Source organism: Molothrus ater, chromosome 10 (assembly GCF_012460135.2).
Source record: "Molothrus ater isolate BHLD 08-10-18 breed brown headed cowbird chromosome 10, BPBGC_Mater_1.1, whole genome shotgun sequence".
Classification (NCBI taxonomy): domain Eukaryota; kingdom Metazoa; phylum Chordata; class Aves; order Passeriformes; family Icteridae; genus Molothrus; species Molothrus ater.
In genome coordinates this window covers 13,309,801-13,326,982 of record NC_050487.2, presented here as the reverse complement: position 1 = coordinate 13,326,982, position 17,182 = coordinate 13,309,801, and the positions used below count along the sequence as shown (strand labels likewise).

The following is a 17,182-nucleotide window of genomic DNA, read 5'->3' as shown; positions in this document are numbered from 1 at the left end:
GGCAGGCAAATGTGTAAAAATTTCATCTTTGTATGAAGGCCAAAATGATTTTCTAGTGTAACCAATTTATTTATCTACAGCTGCAAATATATGGCTGAAAGATTCAGATGTTTTATTTGGTCTTCATCAACAATGTAGATGTAATTGCCTGAAGTTACTTAAGCTTTCTCTTCCTTATTGTATCTTACTGATGGAATCCTTTGTGGATGTGTAGCTTGTATCTTCTCTTATTGATTCTTCTATGCCCACGGCACATTAGAGCTTATATTTTCTGCATCACAAAAAGCTATTTCTGCAACATTCAAGAACTGCTTTTGGCTCTTTGACTTTATTTGTTGTCATGAAATTGCCATGCATTTGGCTGTGTGTTATTTCAGTGAGAAATTATGTTATTACAATGTGATTAGAGGTATGGAAGTAAGATGGATTGTTGTTCCAAAGTGCATGGAAAAGGTTGTTTTGTGGGATAGGAACATTGTTGTGTTTGGCAGGAGACAGCACTCTGTGCCTGAGTTCCTTCCCCTTGCAAGTGTTCCACGTGTGGTGTTTGAGTATGAGCTCAGTTGTGCTCTGCCCTGTTTGTTCAGTCAGGAGTCCATTTACTGGGACCCCCAGCCAGCAGAAGGGACATAAAGGGGTTTTAGGTTCCTCTGTCAGCCTTTCTATGTAGGGCTACCTTTGGATATTCTTGCAACAAAAACATAATCTAACTTGTACCTCCTTTGTTAGAATAGTCTATTTCTGGTTTCTTTACACTCTTTGTTTCTTTTTTTTGTGACACTTAAGTTCAGGGTTGGATTTTTTTCCTTTGGTCCTGCCCATATTGCTGCACTCACATGCAGAAGATGATCTGCAGTGGGAAATCATGTCTAAGGCTTTGTGGTGAAAAATTTTAGGTCACAGCACACAAGAAGAAAACTATGCTTATTAATGTGGAAATACTGTCATTGGTAATCCTTGGAGAGTCTACCAACAACGAGGTCCTCATGCAAATGAAGTTTATTTTGAGGTTTACTGTGGGCTGAGTTACACATTTTTTCTCCAGACATCTTGCCTTAGTTTTGGTTTCGTCAATCTGCACATTTATATAAAGAACACTGTCTCAGTATAATTCATGAAGTTACTAGTTTGTGAGCTGGAAGTGTGGATGCAGTTTTACACTACACTAAACTTGCTACCTCAGGGGTGCTTATCAGGTAAACCAAAGGAAGTAAAAGGGAGATGACAAAAGGCTGCTACAGGTGAAAACTTAAGTGAACAGTTATGTCCTAAAGAGAGTTCTTTACAATACTGCTTAATGCAATATAAAATAGAAATGATGGCTATTGTTATTTTATTGAAGTTTTTTGCAAAGGCATGTTAGCTTATGCTACAAGAGCAGCATAATTGCAGAGGGCATGTTTTGGATCAATTTCTGTAATGCAGTTTATTAAAAATACATGAATAGATTGACATCTTGCAGAGACCCCTGGACGTGTAAAAAGGGAAATAAAGTTTGAATCTTATAGGGCTTGATTAAAAAACAAGCCCCAAACAACCCATTAAAAATTTTTGCATCTTAAATTTGTTAGCACACAACAAAGAACAACAAATTCTTTTTGTTGTTCTTAGGAGTTGTTCTCTCTCTAAGGAGACTATGACTGTATTTACCTCAGTTCTAAGGAAAAAGCTTTTTACTTGAACTCTTTTAAGTGTTCCCATGTACAGTTGTTTGAAATGCTTTACCAAGGGTTCTTCATAATCAAGTGGATGCATAGTCCAGATTGTTTGTGATTTCACAATGCTAATGGGTAAAAATAGCAGTTTCTGATTTTATTGTGTTGAAGTTGGAGAGTGTTCATGTATTTCTGTACTGTTTCTTTATAACATTTGGTAGACCATTAGGAATTTTACTCAGCAGGTTAAAGACCATTTGTTTGATGTGTCAAATAACCTTGAATTTTTAATGTTTGAAAATGAGGATTAAATATCCCAGAGCCATTCATTTTGTGGTCTGCTGACACTTCCTTGAAAAAGCTAGTGTAAATTGCAGATCAGCAAATTCCCTGCTGTTAATCTTACAACGTCCCTGGTTTTATAATTGCACCCAGCTGATTTCAAAATGGGCTTTCACATGCTCATTGGTGCAGTGCGAAAGCACCTTGCAGGAAGCATTGGCTTTCTCTCCATCGGGCCGTGTAACGAGTCCCTTGCTGCACCATCTCGCCCCTCCCCTAAGCAAGCAGCGCACAGCGAGCAGGGGCTCTGCTGGAGTTGCTCTGTTTTCATGGAGGAGATAGCAATCCTTGCACTGCAGCAGGTGGAGCTGCCTTGGATCGAACCCGGGCTTCTGGCTGAGAGCATCTGAGTGTTACTTTGGGCCGGGAGACAGTTGTCGCTTCAAGCTGGCGCTAACGTAATTAAATTTAAAGCTGACTCAAAAATTTTAAAAATGGACACGGGATTTTTGCTTTGCTTTTTTTATAAGGTCTGGTTTCTAACGTGAAGCAACATTTTTCCTGAAGGATTCAACCTATTTATATAAAGGCTTATTTTTGAACACTATGGACCTAGATTAAATGTCAAAGACAGGCAGCAAGCAGCGCTTACAGAGGCATTTTTCTGGAATCTCAGTCACGGATCGATTGAAGTGCACAGGGTCTGAAAAAATGTCTCCTAGCATAAAAAACTTGGATTGTTTTTCTCCGATGCTATGCCACTGTAAAGTAGCGTGTACCAACAACACAATATCTTTAATGTTTGGATGTAAGGTGGGTCTATAAAAGGACTTTCCTGGAAATGTAAGCTGCATTTAATGAATGATTGCCTTTGTGTCTAATGTAACTGTACCTTAAATTTCTGGTTAAATAAGTGTGTGTTTTGTTCCATGCCTTACTCAATTATCCGAGCTCTTAGTGATGGAGACATAAGTAATGAATTATCATGCCTACTGTTTAAAGATCCCTTTGAACAACATTTTGAATTTACTGAATGCCGCATGTAAAATGTCGTCATTCTTCATTAATCAGCATTAATCATCATGTAATCAGTTTATTGCACTTGGCTTTCATTTTCTTCAGCTGTAGAGAATTAAATACACAAGAGACTTGCACTGAGATACAGGGCTGGAAATGCCTCCTGACATCATTTTGATGGAAGCAATTGTTAGTGGCAGGTTTGGGTTTAACAGTGCCCTCGGGCATTTAGTCATTTTAGGACGACATCAACTGTTTAGGTTTCAGGAGAATAAAACATACATAATTTGGTAATCACCAGAATGGTAAACAGCTTATATTCAGTGTTGTGTCAAAAATCTTTTTTAAAAATTTCTTTTCAGTAAAATTAACACGCAATGTCAAGGATATGAGGAGACTGTTAAGTACTGGAAAGCCACTTGAAAATTAAAGGGATACATGTATGAAGTTACTTTTGAGGTAGAAATTAGGAAATCTTTGTCTCTAAAACTTTATTTGTATATTCAGGGTTTCCAAGTCATATTTGTTATTTTTAACAAAGAATATTTCAACTAGATTTTATTTTATGAAGTGGGATCAGTTGTGTGTGTACATATATACTCACATATATGCATGTGTGATGCATTTATATTCACATGTATATATACATATACGTATCACAAAATCTCGATGCTGAATAAATGTCAGGAGGGAGGAATTTAATTTTTATGGCTCTTTTGATAGTATAAATATTAGAGAACTTCAAGTTGAATGCTTTGTTTCCAGGAAGGAGACTTTGCCTTGTTGTGAGTTTGCTTTTTCTTCCTGTGTCCCAAGCATTTTTCAGTTGGAAATATGTACCTATTTATTGCTGCCATTTGGAAACTACTTCATATAACACTAAGATTTCTTTTCTTTTTGTGGAACTGCACACTCCTTATTTCTACAATATGCTCATGTTTAAACAGTGAACTTAGGAAGAAAGCCGTGGGATGAAAATCCTCCGGGGCTGGATTTTGCCCGTTGAGCTGCAGAGCAGGGATGCTGTTCACTTTAAGAGCAAACTAAAAATATCCAGCGAGCACGCAGGCAGCACTTGGGGCATGGAGCGGCGGGGCCGAGCGATGGCGGCGCCCCCCCGTCCCCGCCTTGCGCGCCCCCCCTGCCCGGGCGGGGGCGGCCGCCGGGGGGCGCTGCAGGCGCCGTGTTCGCCTTCACGGCGTCCTTGGGCTGCGCGCCGGCCGCGGGCCCGGGGCAGGGCAGGGGCAAGGGCAGGGCAGGGCGGCCGCGGCCTCCCGAGCGGGGAGCGCTCCCCAGGGGCCTCTTGGAGTGCCCTGGGCTGTTGGTGCCCAGGCCGAGGCACCTGCGGATAAACACGGCTCGCTGCCCATCCCCGGTGCGTGCCCGCGCTCCCTGCGTGCTGCCTCCATCGTTCCTCTGCACTGCCCGCATCCCAGAGAACGAAGGGTTTCTGTTTGAACAGGGACAGGGAGATACTGCACCAGGCACTTGGCAAGTTTTGAATAAAAGTTGTAGGGCTGGATAGTACTAAAGATAAAATGTTCTTGTCCTCTGAGAAGATACAGCCTTTGTCATCTAAATATTTACTTAGTATTCAATGTGAAATAGTAATGCAGGGTACCTGTACCAGTCCTTCACGTAATGTAGCAATCTCACACAAGTAATCACACAAAATAGTGTTTTCAATTTTCCCTTTTGGCCACATGAAAAGAACATTCACAATCTGAGGGTTCCTTCTTTATTCTCTTTTCCTCAGCCTTCTGGAATAGGTGAACTTTATTACAAATATTTCAGAGTTTTGGTAAATGTATATACTAATCTTCAACTGTTTTATTGTTTCTGGATGTCCATGACATGAAGCATTACATAAATAAGTTTAACAGTAGCTGTGCATTTTGACATATGATGGAACACTGTGACCTAAATAACCATGTTATGAGCACTTATATTCAAGATACAATGTCAAACTGACACTATTCAAGAAGGGTGAAATGCCTTATGTCTTTGTCATAGCTCTAGTTACTAGAGAAACTTAGTGCTTTTGTTTGAGAATGAAGCAGTTAGTTACTCCAAATACTGAACTTATGTTTGAAAAAGCAAACCCAAAGATCAAACACCTTCTTCCAATATTGCAGATCATTCAGTTTATCATTTGTTGATGCCTAAGTGGAAAATAATACTGAATGTCCTATTCCATGATCAGTGAAGAAGTTCTAAAAAGACAGGAACACTAAAATTTTTCTTATATTAAGTTTCCTTTGTTTTTCACAGCCTTTTAACTTACCAGTCTGAATTGCTGTTTACCTGCAAAGATATTTTATTTGGCTTTCATAGTCTTCTTTTTTTTTTTTTTACAAATAAGAAGTTTTCAAGTTGGCTTCAGTTCTGCAATAGTGGAGCATGCCTTTAGTTTTGTTTCCTTTTTTTCCTTTGGGTGGAAGGCACTACTATTTTTCTAAGCACTAGTCTCTAGTTTAGCACTAGACTACAGGAAAGACTTCTACAACATGCATTAGCATCTTTAATATATTATTAATTTTTGATTAATTTTGTTTAGCAAGGTATGTAAAATTTTCTCTATTGTTGCTTTTGTTATTAGAGTTGTTGGAAGTTATTTTCTGCTGAATGGTGACAAGAGTTGTGGAAGCTGGGGAGATGTGAGAGCTGTAGCTATTCAGTCCTCTCTACCTGTTTGTTTTTGACATTGCATCCAGGTCATTTTTTGCAGGAGTGGGAGTGTTTCATGTCAAACGGTGCTTCACAGTAACTTCAGTTGCTGAATGATCCTTGGAAGGGTCCTTTCAGATTTAGTTTAACTGGTACAATGGAGAAATGATTAAAAAAACCAAGTATTTAAACTAGGGGAATTGTGTGCAAATGATCTAAAACTACTTGGTTTCATCATGCTGCCTATTCATACTGCCTCAGAAAGGGTCTGGCCCTGTGAGCTTCTGCATATTTATCAAATTCAAATTGTTAGATTTACTTATTCCAGTCTTCTTCTATTCTTAACCTCTTTGTAACCATGGTTGGACCTGTACAGTGAAAATGAAAACTTTCCCCAGGGACAGACTGTAAGTCAGACTGTGCTTTCCTGGGATTTGTTGCATTGTTGTTGGAAGTGAGCAGTGACTTGGGACTTGTATGGCTGGTGGGTGGGGAGGACTAAAGTCTGGAGAAGGAAGGGAGTTTGAAATATTTTCTTTTAAAAATATAGAGAAGAGACTAGGAAGACTCAAGTGAATCTCTTAGAATGGGTTTCCTAAAACTTTTCTGTGCTTTTCCTATGAACAGGTGTTCTCTGTTTTGATAAATGGCACTATAAAATGGACAGAAAATCCTTGTTTTTCCTGCATATTGTTTCAGATACTTTGTTTCTACTTATTTTTTGTCCAACTTTACTAGGCCTGAGAGTTGAAGCAAGGATGTTGTGGGCCTGAAAAATTATTTCACTGTGGTGAATTGGGTTCATTTCTGAGTTTCATCTCATGAAAACTAGCACTGATTTATTAAAGTAAATGGATTTTTCAGTAGTTTACACCAGTGAACATAGAGTTTGGTGACATTTCAAAACTTGTTGAGGGTATAATTTAGCCTGAAAATATCCTGTTAACTATGTTGCATCAGAAAAGAAATGTTTTAAATTAATTTTGACACACCTGTATTACGCAACAGAATCCTCTGGGGCAGTGTCTCTGTCAGAAGTATGTGTTAAATGTTTTTAAATCAAAGCTCAAGGTCTGCTAGGCATATTTTGGATCACAAGTACAGCCAAGTACAGCCTTCATTAGTGGAGCAGGCTGCTTTAAGCTCACTGAAGTCCTACATTCTGTGATGCTTCAAGACATTTTCTCTGCTTCTTGGAGCGCTAATGTTTATTTTCTCTAATTGCCAGTGTGGTCTAATTTATACTCTGGTAACGTACCCTTGTATTTTTGGCCAACACTTTGTTTAAATTATAATTCTTCCCTGTTTCCAGTGTTTAATATGGCTGCTGTAGAGAGCTAATGTCAACTCCTTTCAGGGTTTTATTTTGATAAGTGAAAAACAAGTCAATCTCAGAAAAATGATGAATGGCAGCAGTCTGGGGCTGAGCAATCCAGCATCTCACTGCTGCAGGGAAAGGAAAGAAAAAGAACTTTTATCTTCCAGTAGTAGTGAGCTATTAAGTTAATAATCTCACACATCCTCTCTGGTTAAATTTTGAAAAATTAGGGCTTTTTGAGTAACCAATGCAATTTTTCTCAACTGTCAGACTTCACCATCTCTCCTTTGGTAGATCCAACTGAGGAGAAGGTCTGAAAGTTTTTGGAGTTGGGTTCTTGTGGTAACAGAAGTTGTAATGCTCTTGCTTTCTTCTTCGGAGTTATTTCTTATGGAAGAAGTGGGTCTTGTGCTTCTCTGCTAATTAGTATTTTTAGAGAAAATACACTTGAATTGCTTCTACTTTACAGTTGGCTTAAGGGTGTGTTAAGGAGCTGATAACTGATAGATCATTTCAAGCAGTTTCTTTGTAGTTTATCCTGTATATCTTAACTTTGTAATGTTGTAGGTGTTTCTGATGGAGGGAATGGATCTTTGTGGTAACCTGAAATAGAAATTGCATGTAACTCTTGAGGGGGTTAGAAGTTATGCACTGTTTGTCAGATACTGCCTTGCTGTAGTGTTCCTGTGCTTACAGAGAAATGGGTTACATGCAGTTATCTACTGGGTTATGATACATAAAAGAATTACCAGGAAAATGTCTATTTTGACTTTGGCTGTAGTATGTAGATCTTGGAATTTTGTTTAAAAGAGACCCTAAGGAAATAGCTTCTATCTTAAATATGCTTCAATAACAGGAATAACTTTTTTAAACTCCATTAAAATGAGTATGTGTTTAGAAAGTTTTTCTGTACCTTTAATAATATGACATGCTTTCCCTATAAACTATTATTAACTATTTATGTACTTGGGAGTATAGTAATGTGTGAAAGTGGATGTGCTTAGAAAATGTTGGGATGTTTCTTATGGACACAGTGAACCCTGCTGGGGTTTAGGTAGCTTTATAGTAATCCCAGGTGGGACTAAAAGGGCTGGAACATTTTTGGATGGGACCAGTTTTAAAATAAAAATGCTAATTAAAATTTTTATTTATAGATTTTATTGCTTTGAAGTTAGCAAGGTCAGAAAAACAACTATTTCTGTCTGACTTAGGTTTTCTGGATTCTTTTCTCATTTCTGTGGTGAGTTCTGCTGATCTTTTCCTATAATTTTTTTTCAGAAATACCGCTATCAGGATGAAGACACACCCCCCCAGGAACACAGCTCTCCACACATTGCCAATGAGGTGACAGGTCCAGAGCTGGTTCATGTATCAGAGAAGAATCTGTCCCAGATTGAGAATGTCCATGGATTTGTTTCCCATTCTCATATTTCACCAGTAAAGGTAGGCATTTTCAAATAGTGAACTGTTTTGGAATGCTCCTCCAGAATTGAATTTTGTGGGACAAAAAAATGTGTGCAAAACACCTCTTTCTGTTTCTTATGGAACTGCTCAATTGTGAAATTTGCTTAGTATACATTAAAGCATTGCTTTAGTTCCACACATTCTAACTAGAAGTGCATGGTAGTAAAATGACCAGAAAACAAATAAAGGTAACTAAAATTTTGGATGTAGTTTTGAGGGGCACTGAAGCTTGGGCTGTTGGTTTCATTTTGGATTTTCAGTCAGAAACCTGTAGATCAATCCTGACTTTGTTTCTAGTAAATATTTATTGAGGATCTATGTGCAATATGTCATAAGCCTAGTGCCATATATGTCTCTGGAGTTTTTCAGCATGCAGCACCATTATTTGCAAGATTGCTTCAGTTACTTGAAGACAGATTTAAAGATTTAGACAACAAACTGAGTGTGAGGTTTGGGAGGGGGTATTAACAGGCAGGTTTATGTACAGTGTTAGTACACGGACATAGCTCAATCATGTTCTGAATAGCACAGTGTTTTTGTGTGTCAGACTAAATGCTGTTTTCTATAACATCTCTGAGTCTTCATGACTGGTTTTGAGGGAAAGGGAGAGAAATTATTTGATACTGGGGAATGTTTGTGCTTTAGAGTGATGAGATGGGCTTACATTGTGGTAGGTTTACAGCTTGGTACTTCTAGCATGAATTGTTTGTGTGCTGTACAGTCCTTTGCAGCTGCAAAGAACAAATGCTGTTACTTGAGAGCAGCCCTGGGGAGAAGAACCTGGGGGTGCTGCTGGATGAGAAGCTGGACATGACCCAACAATGTGCACTCATAGCCTAGAAAGCCAAACATGCTCTGGGCTGCATCCAAAGCTGAGTGGGCAGCAGGGGAGGGAGGGACAGAGGGGATTCTGCCCCTCTGCTCTGCTCTGCTGAGACCCCACCTGCAGTGCTGCGTCCAGCTCTGGGATGGGTCCCTAACAAAGGGAGGACGTGGACCTGTTGGAACAGGCCCAGAGGAGGGCACAAAGATGATCAGAATGCTGGAGCAACTCTCTTGTGAAGACAGGCTGAGAGAGTTGGGGCCGCTCATCCTGGAGAGCAGAAGGCTCAGTGGAGAGCTTAGAACCCCATAAAGCAGCTGCAAAAAAGCTGCAGAGGGAATTTTTCCAAGGTCATGTAGTGGTAGGACAAGAGGGGGAATGGCTTCAAACTGAAAGAGGGTGGATTTAGATTAGGTATTATAAGAAATCATTTCCTGTGAGTGCTGAGGCCCTGGCACAGGCTGCCCAGAGAAGGGGTGGCTGCCCCATCCCTGCAAGTGTTCAAGGCCAGGTTGGATGGGGCTTTGAGCAGCCTGGTCTAGTGCAGGGTCTTTGAGCCTGTGGCAGGGAGTTTGATCTAGATGATCTTTAGGGCTCCTTCCAACCCAAACCATTCTATGACAAGAAAAAATGCTTTGAACCTAGTTATATTTCCATTTTTTTCAATTATGAAGAAAAATTTTGTTGAATGTATCACCTCTTTGTCATTGACTTGTAAGGATTCTGTAGAAGAGGCAGCTGTAGTGTGTGAGAGCATTTAGTAATTGTTTTCCAGCTTTTCTAAAAGTTTTAAAATGTATATGATGGTATTGAACCAGTGATCTTTACTTGTATCTCCATAATGAACTCTCAGTATTTTTCCATAGTCTTCAGTTAGGCAAGCTGAATTCTTGAAGGCCTAATGAATAACCTTTTAGAAGTGGGCTATATTGCCCTCTGAAGAGCCTTCTGAGAATACTCATGTGACAAAGCTTTCATTTTTGGGAATGACTAGAGCTTCAAATTTTTCTTGCTTATGGAGTTAGACACACAGTAACGCACTTTCATGTGTCTAATTCCCTGAATTTACTGATGTTCAGAAAGCAATGGAACACCTTTTATGTGCAACCATTAGAAATAAATAAAAGTCCTCTTTGGGGGCTTAAGGACAACTCTGTTTATTCAAGCTTTTCCTAATTCCTAGAGCAGTAAGTCTTGCCTTTTAAAAAGCATAAGGGGATCAAAAAGGCAAAGAGGGGAGCTCTAAAACTGTCTGGAAGAAAGAAAACTATTTTTGAAATAGAATTAGGCAGAGTTAAGTATAGTTACAAAATAGGGTGAGGCCTTTTCAAAATACTCTGTGTCTTAGGTCTCTGAGGAGGATTACCATTATGTATCTCACGTTGCTAAATGCTGGGAAATTATCATTCCATAGGGAAGAATGTTCATAAGGGAAGTATTACCAGTCAGTTTGTATTACCATTTTAGCATATACATGACTATTTTCAGGTAACTGCTCTCTGTTAATTTCAAAGCAATGTATGGTAAATTGAAATTGTTCAAAGCTTTGTTCATCTGAAAACTGATGGGGTGGGTGTTCAGTTGTTTTACCAGCATTTTGTATAATTTTGAATTCTGATGCTAATTGACTGCTGGCTTGCTTCTCTCCTGAAGAAAAAACCCAAGGTTGCTGTTGTATTATTAGCATAGCTGGTCTGCTCTGCTTTTGGTCTGATGATCTGCCAGGTGTTCATAGTTTTAGCACAGCTTGTGCTGAAGATCAATTTAGCAACAACAGCTCTGATTTAAGAGTGCTTTGTGTGATTTATTTGGTAGGTTGGCTTGGTGCACTGTGCAAGGACCAGGTCTTGGCTGATATACAAGGGCTCAATCAGCTTTCTTGAATAGTTTATTGATTAAGGAAACTAAACATAATAGAGAATGCTTTGTTTATGACATGAATAAAATAATAAGAGGAGTTTGTTTTTTGTTTTAAATATAAATGTTAAATGCACTTAAAATTTCAAATGCAGAGTTAGTAGTTTGAAGAAATCAGTGGTTTTATGATTATGATTTATTTATTTTGTTGCTTTATAAGCAATGCTGCAGAGGCCACTAGAATTGGATTTTGAGGAATACCTTCTGCTATAGCAAGGTCTCTTCAGTATGGAGCAATTATATAAAAGAACAGAAGAAGAGCAGAATTTTGTTCCTGAGAGAAGCTTTCAAATACTCTAGGACTTAAAACAGCTTTTATGACTTGCTTGAACAGGTCGATGCTATTTCAAAGAGTAGTTTTGAATGACCAAAAATACAAATGTGTATCCCAAATTTTTAGATGGATGAGTATGTGATTGCTATTTATCAAATATTAAGTATTACAGTAAATGAAGGTGATTTATCTTCTTGACAGAGGAATGGGCTACCTCAGATTCAGACTGGATTAAAATATTGCATGTTTGCAATAAGCATAAAATAAGAGAGACTAGCTGTACTGATTTCAAGTTAAGTGAGGCTTACAGGTTTTGTCTTGTTAGAGAGGAGCTTTGTCATTTAAGAAGAAATGTTTACTTCCTGTGTGTCAAGTGACAAAGAAGTGAACTTGGCCCGGAGATTGTGTGTCCTCTGTTCTTTAGTACTGTGTGAAATGCAACGCTAATGCTGTAAAAAAGCTTTTAAAAAAGTATTTAATGGTAGAGAATCAAGAAGAAATAGTGAAAACGGTCCAACTTCAAATCCTTCAGCAATATTCTGTCCCAAAGTTTTTGAAGAATCTGTTCAGGTAGGCCGGCACTGGCTCCAGGAATTGCTCAGTGTGGGGTTCCCATGGGAGGCGCCGAGCTCCGGACGCTGCGCTCTGCGGATCGGCCGCGAGGTGGCGCTGCTGCCCCGGCTCTGCTGCGCCGGGAGCCTCATTCAGCGCGGTGAGATCGCAGCCCTCGGAGGGACCGGTTTGCAGTTAAAATACGGCGTTATTGAACAGCTCCCGTCCAGGGAGAGCTGTCACAGGGAGGGTATGGGACCAAGCAAGCCTTTAAGCTGTGGAGTGGAAGCTGAAGTTTTCTATAAAGGAAAAAAGCTTTGAATAACAGGTCTTTACAGGGCTACAAAATAGTGGATCATGGTGCAATAAGACAAAAAACCCCAGTAATCTTTATTTAGAGCAGCCTGGGCATTACAGATTATTTATCTCATATATATGATGTAGTATGGTAATTCAGTATTTAAGTGTAGAACCTGACTGAGGCTTCCATATACTTCTGTAATATGTTTGTGTGTTGGTATTTGGGGCTGATATTTCACTGTTAGTGCAGAAGCTCTAAAGGAAACCTGTAATAATTTATAAGCTCTTAAATATATCTTGTACTGGAAAAAATACCATGACTAGCATGATAAATCTTTATCTTGCTCTGAAACAAATTCTAAATATTGCAATATTCAGTGCATTTCTATTTTATCCATAATTCCCATTTGCAATTTGCATAAGTTCTTAAAAACTTTTCAAAGTAGTTGATAAGCTTATAAATAATATTCTCATGTGGCTGCATGTGGTAACAGGAAGCTAGACTTACTGGCTGGGAAAAGTTTCTGCTGTTCTTGTTCCTTTAATCAAATCTTTTTCAATGATCTGTCTCTGGAGATTTTTGCTGTAGCACCAGTCTTCCAAGGGTATGGGGAAAATGCCTGCACCTGTTTTTTTCCTTTCATGTGTCACAGATATGGACAGCTGAACAGAAGTGTTTTAGTTGGAACATTGTACTGGCTTTAGTCTAGTGAGGGGCCTAAAATTGCTTATTCATGCTATACATGAAAACTTTAATTACTGGCTGAATCGAACATCTGTAAGGAGCTAAAGACATTCTACTGGTTGAATATTTGGTATCTCTAGAACAGCTTTGTGCAACCCCCAGTGAAGTAGCAGAACACTCTAGGAATTGTGAGAAGTAGGTTTGGGTTAGTGGGGGAACTCTTTAATTTGTAGTTCCATAATCATAGACTCTTGTCTGTATTTCATGCAGCACAGTTGGCCACTTCCCTGTCCTCAGATGTTCCCAGGAATGGTCATCCCTGTACAGGGCAGTGCAGGGATTGGCATTCCCATTGCTGGCTGCCTGTTCTCCTCCTGCACAGACCTGTCCTTCTGGCTGGGGCTGTTGTATTCTGCTACAGCACTTGTGCTTCAGGTGATGCAGTAAAAATCCCACTTCCCTTTACCAAAGGGAACATGTGTATTAATGTTGTTTATCCATTTAAAGCACTTGGAGGACTCTTTTGTGGTTACATAAACTTATGTCAGTGAATAAAACTATGACTTCATAATATTATGACATTAAATGCAAATGAGTTACTGTTTTCCTGTCTCTGAACAATGAAATGCTTCAAACTGAGGTGAAATGCTGTTCCCTATTGAATAAAAGATTAAAGTTTTACCCCCAAATTCTGATCAAAGGAATCTTTTTGCCCAGGGAATACCCTTGAGGCAGTAGCTGTGCCCAGTGCCAGTGCCCCTGTGCTTTATCTCTGCTTACCCCTTGCAGTGTCAGATCTGGGAGGAAATATTCAGGCTCAGATTGCATTAGAGTGCAAGTAGTCTTTTATTAGAATAAAAGCAGTAAGACAGAATTTACCTCCTTTGGCTCTGTGAACCTCTGTTGGAGCTTGTGGTGGTGTATTGAGCAGGGATCACTCTACACCCTCACAGTTCACTGCTGAGAGAGCAGTAGGTTAGTTGGGTATCTGACCTAGTGCTGTGTGCCTGTAGGCTGAGAAGTATGGCCTTCAGCCTTCCTCTCCTCTTGCTTAGAAGCAGCAGCTTGTGGTTTTGTGCCCCACATCCTGAGCTTTGTGAAGTGGGCACATAGTTTGAAAAAAAAGTCTAACAGTGTGTCAGCAAATTGTGTCTAATAGTGTGTTACCCAAACCTTTGCAGAGGCAGGCTTGGTAATCCTAGCACAGCAGTTCTGCTGACTGCATGCACTGTCTGTGAAATAAATATCTTGTGCCCACTCGGTGTATGCCTGCTTTTTTCACATGTTTAGTCATCTTTGGAAAAGTATTTCCAGGACCTAATGGTATTTAAGCTTAATGGTTTTAAATTAACCCTGATTTGAAACTGCTTATCTCTTAGTGCTGCAGTGCTGTGTAATAGCCCACTTACCCTGACTGTGGTATCACAGCAATGAGATGTGGCAAGGTGGTACTTGTTCTTAAAATAGCTTCCAGGAGGGAGAGGAAATTGGAACTTGCTCTCATTTCTGTACTGCCAAAACACGGTGAAACTGTTCTGAAGAGCAGAATCAATGAGCATGTGGTGAAATGAGAGATGAGAAAGCAATGAATACATTGCAAAGACAATTTCTGCTGCACAAATCCCTTAAAGCATGGGCTTAAAGATCATCTTGTTGATGTAGGTTTCTAGGTTTCCTTAGATGTACACAATGGATGCACTCAAAAAAAGATTATGGAGAAACTTAAACTGTCATGAAATAAGAAAAAAAAATTATTTTGGGATTTAGTTGTTAAAAAAAACCAAAGCAAACAAAAATTCTCTACCAAAACCAAAGCAACAACAGAATGAAAGTAAAGGGTAAGGAGGAAGATCGCTAATCATGGATAGAGGTTACCAGAAGGATCTCGGAAGAACCTGTGCTCTCATTGCATCATCTAAGAGGAATAAGAGCTCAGGGTTATAACAGATTAATGGAATAATCATCTCAGTACTCAATTTACAGTCAAAAAGGCAAATGGAATACAAGGAATAATCAGTGAAGCAAATGGGAATAAAACTGCATTATCTTATCACTCCAGAAATCTCCACCATTCATTATCTTGATTAAGAAGGCAAATTTAGATACTCAAAGAAGAACAACAAGAATGGTCAGAGATAGAGGGCAGCTGCTGTGGAATGAAGAATGAACTAGTTTGACCCCTCCATTTGGTAAAGAGTTGACTCAGGAGATACCAATGAAGCTACAGTCAGTAATGCTGAGTCTCTAAAATGATGAACATGACTAGGGAATGGTCATTTTAGAAATTAAAACTTATATTCAGAACTATAGATTAGCAGGTAATAGTTGTTTTATAGCCTGTAAACACAGTGATCTACAGTCAGCCTCTGACTTTGAAATAATCTTTCAACTGCTAGTAGTCTTTTGTTTTCTAGCTATACCAACCAAGGTATCACAGCATACATTGCTTGTTTCTTCAACTGCAAACAAGCACCTTTATTTGACTCCTTCCCATTAAGCTGTATGGAAATAGCTGTTATATAAATGTGCATATTTACACATCCTTGCTTCAGTGCTAAAAATCTCCTTTCCACGTGAACCCAAATTTTGTGCTGATAATATTGATAGGTCCCCTTCTTTTTATCTCCTGGTGTGTCTTCTCTCCAATCTGTTCTGTTTTCTCAAGTGCTTCCCCAGAAGTCTTTTAGAGCATGTGGAGCTGCTGTTAAACCAGCCTTCTCTGTTAATTGGGAGAGTTTTTCTGCTCTCAGGAAGGCTAATGGTCTTTATGATTTGAACTGTGTGGGTTCAGGGTTAGCCAGCAGTCAAAGTAATTTTAACTGCCTCTTTGCCCCAGTAGATTTTCTTGTCCTGCTCCAGTCTGAGCAGGTAGGGGAGGTTAACCTCATGATGAAGATACTGTTTCTATTTAGAAATCAAAGATCAGTTGACATGTAATTTGCAAGTTGGGTTATGATTGTGAAAAGGTTGCAATCTGTTACTTTTTTCTAAATTGAGAACTTTGTAAAGCTTTGCCATCTTCAGCAGAAAGTCAGTGCTTCTGGTGTTAGGAACATACATAGAATGCTGGGAATCATAAGGAAAAAATTGAAGATACTCTCAGGCATACTTATTTTTAGACTAGTATCATACTTCGGTGGTCACACTTGAGAGGAGCTGTTAGGCAGTCTTTAATTAAAATGCATTACCCAAGTTCTTGATAGGTTACTGATTTTAAACTCCTGTAATTGAAGAATGTGGAAATACATGCAAAGGTGTCAGTTTGTGTTTTATAGGAAGAAGCAGTTGACCAAATCTGCCTGGTTCTCTGTAAGGATCTGCTCAATAAATTCTTGTCAACAGAGACAAGAAGGAAAAACTGTAACAGATGGACTGTGGATTAATCCAAACATTAGAACAACCTACGATGCAGTAATCAACATCAAGTCGTCCTAGAAAGGGGTTGCACTGTTTTCACCCGAGATTTTCCCTGAGCTCTCGGTGCAGTTGGGTTCATTTTGATGACTGAAGCAAACCTAAGGAGACTTGCATTAAACACAAGATGTTTTTGTCAGTCTGGCGTGCCAAAAAGATGGGCAGGAGGTTCATGAGCAGGGTGCGGAAGACCAGGCAGTTTAATCTGCCCAGATTGGTAGGTTGTCTGAGGTGTATTGTGAGTAATAAGGTAATGATCTTTTATATTAAATATTTATACTAAAATAGCTCATTATAGAATAATTGTGCTGGGATGTTTACTTAGAAGTTGGTTGCAGCAGTAAGATATGTACTTTTTATTGATTATGTAAATGCCATTTGGTCAAGAACTATCCTTCAGTCCTATCTGAACTAAAAGTTAAGATTGACTTTATAGCATCTCTTAGCAGAAAGGGTTAACAATTTTTTTTCTTCCACAGTATTTGTGTCCTGAACTCCTGGGCTTTGGTTTAGGATGCTGCATATACTTGTTTATGAGACTTAGACTTACGCCAGTTAAAGTTTGTTAAATCTAGAATTCTGAAAACTGTAAGAAAGAAACATGAGTTTGTTTCTAAATTTTCAGTATTGTTTTTGTTCCCATGCCTTTTGTTCCCATGCCTTTTGTTCCCATGAAGAGCTTAAGTTGCGTAGCCTTATATTTGAATATCCAAGTTCTGAACATTTCCTTTGCCTCTGTTTTTGGTCAAAACCTAACTGATATTGAAAATAAAATAAGTCCCTGCCATTGTTTTAGGTGATCCTTGAATTTTCT

The 17,182-nt window shown here is 39.1% G+C and overlaps 1 protein-coding gene across 12 annotated transcripts in view; it reads left to right on the top strand.

Moving 5' to 3' along the window:
- Positions 1-17,182, top strand: part of DLG1 (discs large MAGUK scaffold protein 1) — a 141,290-nt gene that overhangs the window by 42,738 nt on the left and 81,370 nt on the right. For 9 of the 12 annotated variants that reach the window (XM_036388480.2, XM_054515888.1, XM_036388481.2 and 6 more), the window contains one exon: positions 8,218-8,382. In XM_036388480.2, the coding sequence (XP_036244373.1) occupies positions 8,218-8,382 (165 nt within the window). Of the gene's footprint in view, positions 1-2,325; positions 2,751-8,217; positions 8,383-17,182 lie in introns of those variants that run through there. The other 3 variants (XM_036388483.2, XM_054515889.1, XM_036388475.2) reach the window with 3 other exon arrangements.